Source organism: Meriones unguiculatus, chromosome 12, assembly GCF_030254825.1.
Source record: "Meriones unguiculatus strain TT.TT164.6M chromosome 12, Bangor_MerUng_6.1, whole genome shotgun sequence".
Taxonomy (NCBI): Eukaryota; Metazoa; Chordata; class Mammalia; order Rodentia; family Muridae; genus Meriones; species Meriones unguiculatus.
In genome coordinates this window covers 37,008,778-37,022,923 of record NC_083360.1, presented here as the reverse complement: position 1 = coordinate 37,022,923, position 14,146 = coordinate 37,008,778, and the positions used below count along the sequence as shown (strand labels likewise).

Here is a 14,146-nt window from a genome sequence, read left to right as displayed (position 1 = left end):
TGCATGTCCATGAGAGTATTCTCCTTCTGCTTTGAAGAGCCCTGTCCTTTATTCAGATTGCTAGCTACCTAACTGCCCTTCCTCAGTCTTGTGATGGAACCGTTTCCAGCAAGCCAGTGATGGAAGTCCTGTATTCTTGGGAGCTGGAGGCTAAATAGTCCAGACTCTTCCCAACCCTCAGCACAAAGAGCTATATGTGGAAATGGGAAACTGGTGGCTTCGAGTCAGGGTAGCATTGTACAAAAACAGCAATGCTGATTGGTGAGAAAGACTGGCTTTTGACTCGTGATTTCAGTGATAGGTGAAAAGTGTATTCCCCCGCCACTTTTTTTATAAACTATGTTAGTTGCACTCCAGGAGCTGACCTCAGCATCCAGGGTGCTGATCCTCATCTCTAGGCAGCTGGCCTCAGTCTCTAGCAGGCTTGCTGGCCCTGTTTTGAGTGTCTCAACCAAAGGTTGGAGGTGCCTGTCTCACAAGTGACCAGTGATTCTTGTACTGCAGGCGGGGAGCCCACGGTGAACACTGTGGCCTTCTTCATGGGCCTCACCCCTGTTGTCTCACATTATCCTAGATAGTTTGCTCACACCTGCCCTCCCACCCCACCTGGTCGCTCTCTAGCCCTAGACTCCTAAGACTAACTGAAATCTGATATCTGCTTCATCTCCTTAGCTTCTCAAAGTCTCCTCCTGGCAGTCCCAGTACCTGCAGCCTCTCCACATCCAGCTGCCATCCAGAGAGTCCTTGTCTTCTCACTCAGCACCCTCCTGTGGCCATCATGGTAACACAGGCTGAAAATGCTAGGTTCTTTGCCATCGGCTGCTTCCCAGAAACAGATGCTCAGGCACCTCCAGCTCTGGGAATCCATGTTCACGCGCCTTCCGGAGCAGCCCTCCGTCTGCTGGTGGACTTTGGGGACAGTTGTGGAGCTGAGATGAGACTGTGTACAAAAACAGGTGTGGCTGTGGTGACTGGCTACCACCAGTACAGGAAAGGTATGTGCAGTGAATCCTTCTCTAGAAGCTCGGTTAGAAGCTATCATCCCAGGACACAGGCTGTGTTCACATGCTGGCAGGGAGGAAGCCACGCTCCACCCTCTGGTGCCTTCAGAACCAACCTGGTGGCTCTTGCATGATAGAAATTCACATTCTGGACTATGACCAAGTCTTTGAATACTTCAACTCATTAGCCTTCCCCTCTAGACTGTGGGATGGGAAAACGAGGCTGGGAGATGACCCCTAGGATTCCACGGTCAATAGAGGGCCTCCTTCCTGAAAGGTGACATGGTGACAACCTAAAACACCGAAAACCTCTTACATTCCTCTTCAAGGACCCATGTGTGATGGAGCACAGTGTTTCTTTTGAGCTGAAAAGTTCAACACTTAATTTTTATCAAAGTAATAGTAACAAACAATGAGCAATGCTTGCGTACACATCTTGGTGTTAGTTGGGTAATGCTAAAAAACCTTGGAGGTTGCAGGATGGGAGTGGAAAAGTTAAATTTCCTGAATAATAGAAAAACTTATTTTTTTCTTTCTCATTTGAAAATGATTTCTTTTTTAAACATGGTCTAGTCTCTGTGCAAACCCACACAGCTGACAAGAGGAGCCACAAAAGTCCACTTCTCACTAATGCACAGGCAGCCATACATCTGTGTACATATAAGTGTGTCAGGGTCACTGTCCTTTCTGTAAATGGAAGTGCACTATGTATGCTGCCCAGCTCTCCGCCCACTTATGTACAAATCCCCATCTTAGAGCACCTCCGCAGCCCAGACACGAAGGACTTCCCTGCCCTCTGGATGGCTGCTGTACAGTGCTATAACAGGCCAGCTGAGTTTAACTGGATTTCATTGGTGCACACTGAGATTGTTTCTGATCTTTCAGTATAGCAGGTAGCATTGCAGTGAGTAACTGCATTTACACGCCAGCTCATAGCAAACAGGACATTTGACCTCAAATGCTATGCACAGTAGTAATTTGTAGTTATTGCCAACTTGCTCTCTGTTAAAGCTGTCCAATCTACACTCTGTGAGCAGTGCAGATGTCAGTCTGATAGACGGAAGGTACTTCTAAATCTTTTTGTGTTATTATCATTATCCAAAATTAAGGCATTATTCTAAAAACTACACTTAAACAAGAAGAGCACTTTTGTGGTTCTATATAACATGGGGTTTTGTGAGCGTTTTTCATTACTGAGAAAATTAATCTTTTAATCTTTTTATTTGAGGGTAAAAAGTTGCAAGAATTCTTTTCTTCATTTATTGTGCTTCAGTTTTGCTTTCAGACGTGTGTATGTGTGTGTGTGTGTGTGTGAGAGAGAGAGAGAGAGAGAGAGAGAGAGAGTGAAAATGTTGTTCGTTTGTTTCATCATCTATTTATGGAGGTGTTAGAGACTGGACCTAGCTTCATGCATGCTGGGCGGGTGTTCTAACACTCAGCTGTATCCTAAGCCCCAGTTTCTGAGAAATACATCCCAGTTAAAAATGAGTTCCTTACTCTAAATTTACAAAGCGATTCTTTCATGATTTCTAATGTTTCCAACACTGTATTTTGTACATTTACATAGTTAATATGCTTGAATATATAAATGGCATACATGAAGGTTTTGCTTTTCCTGAGGTCAGAATGTCTGCTCACAGGAGGACCTGGAAGCTTGGTCTCTCTCTCTCTCTCTGTGTGTGTGTGTGTTTGTGTCTGTCACTGTCTTTCTCTGTCTCTGTTGCTGTCTCTCTCTCTTCCCTTTACATGCTGGGTTCCTGTTGCTCTCAGGCCATCTACGTGATTTTGATTCCTGTAATGTGCCCCACCTGTGTTTGAGTCATTGTTGCTTTGCTTTCCTCAGGTCTCACAGCGGTGGCTAGCATTCCTGGGGCCTCAACTTTTCTGGGATGATTTTGTCATATTTCCTTTGTGATATTTCCATGTGAACTTGAAACCAACACTGGCTAATATTAAGCTATTTTATTGGCAGTTCATCTGAATAGTGTTTAACTTAAATATTAATTTATGTAGAATCTTTATGCCCCAAGTCCCCCCTTTTGATAGAATGTACCCTGTTCCTTTTTACCCTTCCTCACACCTTTGGAAACATTTAAAATTTTCTCCATATAATAGAGCCAACTCCTATAAATTGTGTATACACACACACACACACACACACAAAATTTTTAAGTTTTTTCGTATGAAACTTACATTACATGGCACTTCATTTTTTGTGCTGTCACAGATAAAGTATTTATCATCAAGCTGCTTGCCATGGCATGTAGAGAGGTGAGGAAGTTGCTCTTTGTTTTGTGGCCTCCAGCCTGAGCTTTGACACAGACTTCTTCTGCATGCATTTTGCATGTTTTCTTAGCTGTGTAAACACGGTGTTTACAAACGCTGATGTATCACCTCCCATCTTCACTGATCACCTCATAGTCCCTTCTCTTGTCTAGTCGCATTGGCCCACATTCCCAGAGTATTATGGGTGACATTAGCAGACGATGCTGGAGGTATCTGTCTTCAGAATTTTCTACTAGATAGATTCAATGTATTGTGGTACAGAAGTTTTCATCTGAAAACAAAATACCTGAAAAAAAAAAAAAACAGTTATTGGATTTGCCAGCTCCTTACACCATCTATCTGTTGAGGTGATTTTACGATCGATTTCTCCGTTAGAACTCTATAAGTCACCAGTTACATTACAGAGTTTTGACATTCCCCAATTCCCGGGAGAGGAAAACCATATGATTTTTGTCATATTGTTTTTTAAACATGTGATTGAATTCAGTTTTCTAAACCCCGCTCATGGGTTTTATGCTGCTGCTGCTGAATGGGGCTAGATTCTAGTCACTGGTCTTTGGGCATTAGCTTTAGACATTTGGATCAGTGATGCATGGAGAGCTTTATAGTCCACTCATACCAGAATAGCAAACTCAGCACTGGAAACAGCTATTGCCTTGACAGACCTGTGTGTCTCCCTCTCTCTCAGTGGTGCTTTACTCTTGCTGCCTCTGACTAACTTGTTGACACCATTCTCTATCGACATTTGACATATTAACATACCAGCTATGTGACATCTCATGTAGTTAATTCTTTTAAGTACTATTTTCTTAGAAAATTATGCACTTAATAAAAGTCTTCAAGCTTAATTACATAGACATCAACAAAGTAGGCATCTCTGGTGCTTTAATTTTCACTGATATTGATTTATTTCCCCCATCATTTTTTTCAGTTTTAGAAGTAAAATATTTTTATTTTTTAAATATAATTTTTATTACAATTTATTCACTTTTTATCCCAGCTGTAGCCCCCATCCTTGTCCCCTCCCAATCCCACCCTCCCTCCCTCTTCTCCTCCCATGCCCCTTTCCCAGTCCACTGATAGGGGAGGTCCTTCTCCCCTTCCCTCTGACCCTAGCCTATCAGGTCTCATCAGGACTGTCTTTCATAGTCCTCCTTTGTGGCCTGGTAAGGCTGTCCCCACTCAGGGGGAGGTGATCAAAGAGCCAGCCACTGGGTTCATGTCAGAGACAGTCCTTGTTCCCCTTACTAGGGAACCCACTTAGATACTAAGCAGCCATGGGCTACATCTGTGCAGGGGTTCAAGGTTATCTCCATGAATGGTCCTTGGTTGGAGTATCGGTCTCAGAAAACACCTCTGTGCCCAGATTTTTTGCCTCTATTGGTCTCATTGTGGAGCTCCAGACCCTTCCAGGTCTTTCTAGCTCCCCCTTCTTTCATACAATTCTTTACACTCTGCCCAAGGTTTGGCTATGAGTCTCAGAATCTGCTTTAATACCCTCCTGGGTAGAGTCTTTCGGAGGCCCTCTGTGATAGGCTCCTGTCTTGTTCCTTGTTTTCACCTTCTTCTGATGTCTATCCTCTTTGCCTTTCTGAATGAGGATTGAGTATCTTACCCAGGGTCTTCCTTCTTGCTTAACTTCTTTAGGTGTACAGATTTTAGCATGATCATCATATATTATGTCTAATGTCCACTTATAAGTGAGTATATACCATGAGTGTCTTTCTGATTCTGGGATACCTCACTCAGGATGATCTTTTCTAGTTCCCACAGTTTGCCTGCAGATTTCATGATTTCCTTGTTTTTAATTGCAGAGTAATACTCCATTGTGTAGATGTACCACAATTTCTGTATCCATTCCTCAATTGGGGGCACCTGGGTTGTTTCCAGCTTCTGGCTATTACAAATAAAGCTTCTGTGAACACGGTTGAGCAAATGTCCTTGTTGTGTACTTGAGCAACTTTTGGATATATGCCTAGGAGTGGTATAGATGGATCTTGAGGAAGCACTATTCTTAATTGTCTGAGAAAGCACCAGATTGATTTCCAAAGTGGTTGTATAAGTTTACATTCCTACTGGCAATGGAGGAGGGTTCCCCTTTCTCCACATCCTCTCCAGCATGTGTTGTCACTTGAGTTTCTTTATCCTAGCCATTCTGATGGGTGTAAGGTGAAATCTCAGGGTTGTTTTGATTTGCATTTCCCTGATGACTAAGGATGTTGAGCATTTCTTTAAGTGTTTCTCTGCCATTCAATATTCCTCTATTCAGAATTCTCTGTTTAGTTCTGTTCCCCATTTTTTAATTGGATTACTTGATTTGTTGCTGTTTAACTTCTTTAGTTCTTTATATATTCTGGATATTAGCCTTCTGTCAGATATAGGGTTGATGAAAATCCTTTCCCAATCTGTAGGCAGTTGTTTTGTTTTGATGATGGTGTCCTTTGTTTTACAGATGTTTTTCAGTTTCATGAAGTCCAATTTATTGATTGTTGATCTTAGAGCCTGTGCTGTTGGTGTTCTGTTCAGGAAGTTGTCTCCTGTGCCAATGAGCTCAAGGCTCTTTCCCACTTTTTCTTCTAACAGGTTTAGAGTGTCTGGTTTTATGTTGAGGTCTTTGATCCACTTGGACTTTAGTTTTTTTGTGCAGGGTGCTAATTATGGAACTATTTGCATTTTTCTACATGTAGATATCCAGTTAGACCCAGCACCATTTGTTGAAGATGCTGTCTTTTTTCCATTGTATGGTTTTGGCATCTTTGTCAAAAATCGGTCTCCATAAGTGTGTGGGTTTATTTCTGGATCTTCTATTCGATTCCACTGATCCACCAGCCTGTTTCTATGCTAGTATCATGAAGTTTTTACTACTGTTGCTCTATAGTACAGCTTGAGATCAGGAATAGTGATACCTCCAGAAGATCTTCTATCAGAGAGGATTGTTTTAGTGATTCTGGGTTTCTTGTTATTCCATATGAAGTTGAGAATTTTTCTTTCAAGGTCTGTAAAGAATTGTGTTGGTAATTTATAGAAATTGCATTGAATCTGTAGATTGCTTTTGGTAAGATGGCCATTTTTACTATGTTAATCCTGCCAAGCCATGAGCATGGGAGATATTTCCATCTTCTTCCCCATCATTTTTATTTAATTTTATTTCTATTCTTCTTATTCTGGATCAGATAGGGCTGATTTGCATTCTTTTAGTTAAGGAACCAGCTTGGATTGTGTTTATTATATATATATAAATTTTAGTTAGTTAATTTTTTTCTTTGTTTTCTTTTTCTTGCTTTTTGTTATTTGATAAATTTTTCTTTTTATTTCCCTATCTTATCTGTATGTCCTATGGCCTTTGTTTGTTTCATTAATTTCTTGTCATAGTTTACCATGATAAATAAATATTTTTTCTCTATTTTTCAACCTTTTTCAAGTTTTGAGGTTGTCTTTGTAGTTTAAAATGAATGCAGCCAGTGTTAGGAATATGAATTCAGGACTGCCAAGCTTAATTGCTCCAGAATCTTCTAGGTGCTGAACTCCTGAGCTACCTTACTCCCTGAGGTTCATTACCTCTCCTCCCCCCCAGGGGGGGCCAAGAGAAAGAATAATAAGAGCAAATGAGAGTAGGAGAGAGTTAGGAAGAGGAGGGAGGAAGGAAGGAAAGAGAAAAGAAAGCAAGGCAGGAAAGGGAGGGGGAAGAGGGGAGGAAAGGAAGGAAGGAAGCAGGGAAGGAAGGAAGGAAGGAAGGAAGGAAGGAAGGAAGGAAGGAAGGAAGGAAGGAAGGAATACATATAGATCATGAGCAAGAATAGCACCAGAAGGTTCAGTAACTGGATGTTGTGACCCAAAAGGCTACCACCCTGTCCTAAATAAGATGGCCAAGATTAGTTGATCCTTTTTACCACTGAGGACCACTGAATAAGTATTTCTTTTTTTTTCTCCTTTTTACTCATTTATCACAGATGTCAATCATTTAAATGATCTTTATTAGTCTTTTTGTTCATGACAAGGAACATAAAGTAAAGAGTTTACTCTGGCTTACATTTTGACAAGATACATCCAACCTTGGTGACAAGACATGCTCAGCAATGGCCTGAGGTGTTAGGAGTATGAAACAGCAGGTCCTATTTCCCCCACACATTAAGGAAACAGAGAGATGAATGCTAGTGCTCAGCTCACTTTGTCTGTCTGTCTGTCTTCCTTTCCTTCCTTCCTTTCTTCCTTCCTTTCTTAATTCAGTCTGGGATACCAGACTACGGGATGATGCAGCCCAAATTCAGGATGAGTCTTCCCTCTGTTAAACCTTCCCAGAACTGTGTGTTTCCATGGTAATTCTAGTTCCAGTCAAGCTGACAATGAAGCTTAGCCAGGCTGCTCCACAGCTGTCACTTCTTCATCTCGTCCATTTCTAACCTGAGCTTGAAATGTAAATTCTACATTTTCAGGACATTGTGTTGTTGTTCTGCCCACCACTAGCCGACCACACATGGTTTACTCTGGTTCCAGTGTGAGACAGGTTCTAGTCACATTCCTCCTATGCTGTTCTTATTTGGTTCACAGAAGTTCAGCCTCCAGCTGACTTGTGGGAAAAACTCATAGAAAAAGTTTAAAGTTGATGCTGTTGTGTTTGGGTGTCAGTTTGCTGGCCTATAAATTCTTGGGCATGTACTGTTTTCTTGAGGACTGTATTCATTTCTCTACTTCATTCCTTCTCATAATGGTGGTTCTCCATGTAATCATCATCATCATCATCACCAGAGTCTGCCTTAAAACACATATTCTTAAACCACCTTGCTATCCAGGTCCCTGACAACTATGTCTCAAATAGCCCTCTTGTATGTGGCTGTATTCTTTCTTAGGATGTGATGGTTCCTTTCTCTTTAAAGATGGCTTGCCAGAGAAGAGCATGTCTGATTGCATGCGGGTTGATGCCCCAGGTCCCGCCTCTGAGAAAAAGGTATCGGACGGTCTGATGCTCTTTGGGTGGATGACACCTAAATGAACATCTGTACAAAGTCCCAATTTATTTCTAATATCAGAGATCAGACCTCTACTCTTGCCTGATGCGTCTAAAACAAAAAGGGGGAACTGTAGAGAGCTGCGGAATGCTATGCCTTAAAGATGGAGCTGGTTTCCGCCTTCCACCTTCCCGATGGTGAGTGCTCTCTGTCACGAACAACTCCACATTTGGCTAAGGCCGAGGATCTGGCTTGCTTCCATGTATGTGGACCTATCTGCATTGCCCCCGTGGCAAGCCTGGGTTGGCTACCCAGAGGCTATTTAAGCTGTGGGCTGGCTTTCCCCGGGGTCCGAGGATTGTTCAATGTTCCTGAATAAACTGCATTGAAAAGAAAAAAAAAAAAAAAAAAAAAGATGGCTTGATGTTTTTGTCTCTCTTTCAAAATAATTGTTTCTGTATAAGTAATTTCCACTAGCTTCACCAGAATTCACATGTCTCAAAATTGGCCATTCTAGATCAACTTTCTCTGGTATACAGTTTACTTGCTCATATGTAGACATGTGTTACCCTTCATGGGAGATCTGTTTGATTGTGTCTTTAAATCATTTTCCGTTCCAACATTTTAACTTTGATTTGAGAGACCCTGTTACAGAGCATTCTTCAATCTCTCTTGTTCGTTTTTTTTTTTCAAGTCTTATTTGTTTTTCTGATATCTCTAATTTCTTTTGATTGGCTCCCTTTTTTCTTTATGTCTCTGCTTTCACATTGTGTGCTGTCTATTACCCAGTGTGAGCTTTGAAATGATTCCACAGTTGTTTAATCCTTTCATCTTCCTTGAACTCAGTGTATTTTTTCTGGAGAACGATCTTCATCCACTGAATAGCTCCTAAATCTTTCCTCTTAACCCATGTATTATCCCATTTATTCTGAATGGCTGTTCATCCTCCCTTTCTTCATTTTACTTTTCTCTTTCTTTGCAGCACTGTCATAATTGAGTTCTTCCCCCTCCCCGCCCAGTACTGGCTGACTGTAGGTGACGTTGCTTGAGGCATTTACAGCCACCGTGTCCTTATGCCGTTCTCTTCACTCTTTACAGTATCTTCCCTTTCCCATCTGTAGCATGGTCCCTGCCCACTCACACTGCTTTCGGAGCTCTTTTGTATTATAAACGTGCATGGGTATTTCCTATCACTCTTCCTAAAGCGTTTTGCTTTGGTTTGTTCTGACCCACATTACTTTTACATAATAGGAGGAGACTCGGTGGAAAGCTAACTGCATCATACTCTAATCAGGACATTCTCTATTGCTGTTAAATACTTACAACCTTAATTAAAACAGGCGAATTGGTTTCATTACTGCCTGAAAAATAAAATAAGTTTGTCTTAGTTAGGGATTCTGTTGCTGCTATGAAATACCATGACCACAAATTAAGTTGGAAATGAAAGGGTTTATTTGGCTTACACTTTCATATCTCTGTTCATCATCAAAGGAAGTCAGTGTAGGAACTCAAACAGGGCAGGGACCTGGAGACTAGAGCTGATGCAGAGGCCATGGAGGGGTGCTGCTTAGTGGATAGTCATTATGGCTTGCATAGCTTGCTTTCTTATAGAACCCAGGACCATCAGGCCAGAGATGGCACCACCCACAATGGGCTGGACCCTCCCCCCATCAATCACTAACTGAGAAAATGCCCTACAGGTTGACTCACACAGCCTGATCTTAGGGAGGAATTTTCTTATGTTTCTTCCTCTCAAATGACGTTAGCTTGTGTCAAGTTGGCATAAAATTATCCAACACAAAGTTGGTATTCTACCATTCTTACAGGTTAAGTTTAAAAGTTTGCAAACAAACTCACCTCAGATCTGGAGCCAAATTCCTGAGTCCCGGCACAGGTCTTTAACTATTTGATAAGCAGCTTCCTGATGCTGGAGTGATGAGATTTGCCTTTTAAAATGAACCTTGAGTGATGTGCTGATTTGTCCCTAGCATAACTCTTAATTAAGTCCTGGTCCCTGTGACTGTGATAGGTGGCTTATTGTCAGTTTCATTTTCTATTTGTTAAAATCCACGTGTCGCTCTCCTATCACGAGAAGCAATATCTGTTTGTTTCATAAGTGTGATAAAGATATTAATGATGATTCAGCACATAAGGTATATCTTCTATAAGTTGGAAAAGTGTGCCTTTAAAAAGAGTTATTTTTAGTGTGTGTGTGTGTGTGTGTGTGTGTGTGTGTGTGTGTGTGTACAAGTGGTGAGTGGAGATTCCTACATAGGCAGAAGCGAGCACTGGATGCTCTAGGGCTGGAGTTACAAGAGATTGTGAGCTGCTCAGTACAGGTTCTAAGAATCAAACTCAGCTCTTTGAAAGAGATATGCTCTTAATATGCTCTTAACTGCTGAGCTGTCTCTCCAGCCCTGGGTATGGCCATTCTTACACAATTGATTAAACTTCTGTCCAGTAAAGGATATTTTCTGTTGGGCTCTGCTCCCAAATCCTGCATCTCAGACTATTTACTGACTTTCCTAATAGATGTTTTTTTTTTTTCTCTTCAAAGTCTCTCCCCACCCTCTTTTTAAAACATATTCTGCCACTTACTGCTCTTTAGGACAGTAAAGGCTATATTAATTCATAAGGAACAGAATACTCTGGGTCCTGAGAATATTGTTTTATTTGTTTGGCTTTAGCTCTCCATTCTATGAAGTGTCATTGGTTATTGCATACACATTTACTGTGCCTGTACTGAGTGAACTGATATGAGCTTTGGGGCAGAGGACACAGAATATGGTGAGCTTGGAAATGCAACACAGCACAAGAGCAGTGGGCAATCACCAGACAAAGCCACTCCTTCTGCCTGAGCTATTTCAAAAGGCTCATGGCAGGTATGAACTGGCCAGGTGGAGACAAAAAGCCTACATAATGGGCACTTGTAAGCTGAGAGAGGCTGGGCAGGGGACGTTTGTTTTGTGTGGATGACGGATGAGGTCTGTGAGGGACCGAGCTGGGAATGGGTGACTGGGACCAGCCCAGGATATTATCCTGTGACATATAAGGGGTCACACTTAAGAGTGAATGTACAGAAGGATGTATAATTTAAGGATAATGGGTAGAAGGCTGGGGTCAGAGACTTGCTAGAGGCCTCTCTAGTTCGTCAAAGTTGTATCAGTCATCGGTAGCTGTGTTAAGAGTGTTAGGAAATTACCAAAGAACTAAAATCAAAATAAATGCAATCACTCCTCCATAGGTTTCTAGGGGTTTCTTTGGGTCTGGGCTAGCCTCAAAGGGCTCATTATGGAACTGTAGGCAGCTACTAGTAGGATATATGACTCGTTTCATGGAGATAGATGGCTGGTCCCCTGGGACAACCTAGTTTGGTTTCTTCTTCAGCCAGCTAGTCCCAGCTACTTCCCTTGATAGTAATGACCAGCTCAAAGACAAGAAAGAAGAGGCAAGCCAGAGGAACTATGATCATGAGACTAGCACCAATCCAACAGAGAAAAAAATAGATTCTGATAGAAATCGTGAGGGATGAGAGTTACAGGGCGGGTTCACAAATCACGCCACAGGACAGGTTCCAAGTGGGAGGTTTATTAGGGGAAGGGGAAGGGGAGGGAAGGGGGAGGGGGAGGGGAAAGAAAGAAAGGGGGAAGAGGTCACAGAGACCCTGTCTGTATACAAGACAGGGGTGTACGAGGCAGGAGTGTACGAGGCAGGTGAGAAAGAGTGAGAGAGGAGGAGCTTCAGGTTTTCTTATAAAGTGACCCAGAGCATGCCCGGGGTGGTTCCAGGTGGTCCATAGGTGGCTTCACAGATGCCTGATATTCGGTTTGTCAGATCCCTTGGGGCTGGCCATAGAGATGCCTGCTTACAGATCCCAACAGATTCTACCAGTTAATGAAAAAATTAGTTATATTATCATGACCTTATAAAGAAACACAGTTGAGGCTGTATTTTAGCTTTTCATAATCTTTTGATTATATACTATTGGGATGTTTATTCAAGCAGGAGTGTATATCAAATACACATAAATTAAGCTCATTGTTCTGAGATGACTGGTGTATATAAATACATAAATACTGTTAATAATTTCTGATGCACAGATAGGCTACATCATTTTCAGGGTCTAGTAGAAACCATGAACACTGATTGTTAAAAATGATTAAGAATTTCAAGGCAGAGAGCAGCTACGGGACCTCCGGGAGGAAAGATCAATCCACCCCGGATGGAGCTGAAGAAGAAGTTATTTAAGCGCCGGAGGGTGCTGAGCAGGGATCGGCGATGAAAGCGCCAGGTGGTTGGGGCCGAGATAGACTCGGGGCTGACTGAGGCTGACTACCTCAAAAAGCGGGCGTCCAGTGCATGTGCCAACATCACACTATCTGGGAAGAAGCACAGGAAACTCCCGCAGCAGATCTGCCTTGCCCAGAAAGAAAAAGCAGCCGTGGAAGTGGAAGCCCCCTCCAAGTCAACCAGGACTAGTGAGCCACAGCACAAAGGATGACAAAAGAAGTTGAAAACGCCCCAGGATGTAGATATGGAGGACTTGCAGATGAGAGTTAAAGTTCCTACCTCTCCTACTGGAAGATTCTCAACAGCAGCCAGAAGGATTTGGAGGACTTTGGAAAAAATATTACCATATTTTATTCTCCCAGACACCTCTTTTATAATGGCCCTCTGACCTCCCCTGGAGGTACAGAGAAAGACTGGAGAGGGCCCTCTCTAGCAGTCAACTCCTTTTGTAATAAAGCTCTAGCACTTAAAAAAAAATTTTTTTTTCAAGGCAGTAGACCATTAACCTACACCAACGCATGCTGAATGTGGGACTCTGGGTGTTGTGTGGCTGCATACCCCTGTTGTTGCATGGATTTTTTTTTTAATCTCATTTACAGTATCAGTTCACAGGGTAGTCACCCCATTGTGACTACCCTGAAGGTGTTAACTCTCATGTCTGTCTAAGAATCCATCAAATACCCACTTTGTTTTCTTTTTCCAGAAGGTGTCTATAAGCTCAGGGCTGTGGTCCATGACTTTCATGGTGCTGATGTGGAACTGGGGCCATACTACGTGGATTTTGGCCATGGAAATGTGTCTGTGTTCATGAATTCCAGCTCTATTCACGATGGCGAAGCTCTCTCCTTTGCTGATTCTCTCCCACAGGAAAAAGGTGAGGCCAGTTCCTGGAAGCTTGAACACTCAGATCTCTGCTGCACACATATCCCGACTCCACTTCATTTGCATTAAGGTTCAGCCACCTATTCAATATGCTGCTGCCATCATTCATTTTTACCTCACGTAGGGAACAGTTACTGTGAAATGTTGTGTGTTGGGAGAGATGAGATGGAATCGTACAGGGATTTAACCGTAGGGAATTTGCAATCCAGTAAAAATATGTGAATAAGTGTATAAAACAAACAGGAAAAGGATATTAAAGTGCCTGAACAGGAGCCTGGCCATGGAGCTGGGAGGTCACCATGGGACAGGTTCTACCTGAGGTGGGAGCTGATACATACAGTAAACTGTGATGAGTGGATGTGGGGACATTCTGTCGGATAGCACGGCCATAACCAAAGATTTGTGATGCTGAGTGCTCACAGTGTGTCAGGAGCTCTGGAACTCGTGCCTCCTCACACTTGCCCCCAAACTACCTGTAGGCGTTCATTCCTCTCCCATCAGCTTGGGGGAAGGGATCAAAATCTCACATTCCAGAAGGAGTCAGAAGAGGGGCTAAAATTAAGGGTTCTGAAGGAAACAGTTGGGACACATTATAGCAGAGCTGGAGGAGGGCAGGATGACACCAAGGTATTCAGCTCTAGTAGATGAATGATATAGGCCTGCTTTCTGTAGAAATAGAAGAAAGAGAACCCACTGGGTGATTCAACACGAAGAGAGGGCTCAGTGGTTAAAAGCACTGGT

At 42.5% G+C, this 14,146-nt stretch overlaps 1 protein-coding gene across 1 annotated transcript in view; it reads left to right on the top strand.

The window, feature by feature from the left end:
* The first annotated feature begins 778 nt into the window (after positions 1 to 778).
* The window catches only part of Pkd1l1 (polycystin 1 like 1, transient receptor potential channel interacting), a 123,756-nt gene continuing 110,388 nt past the window's right edge, over positions 779 to 14,146 (top strand). Inside the window, exons 1-2 of the mRNA XM_060365206.1 lie at positions 779 to 995; positions 13,227 to 13,397. Of these exons, the coding sequence (XP_060221189.1) occupies positions 779 to 995; positions 13,227 to 13,397 (388 nt within the window). The remainder of the gene's footprint in view (positions 996 to 13,226; positions 13,398 to 14,146) is intronic.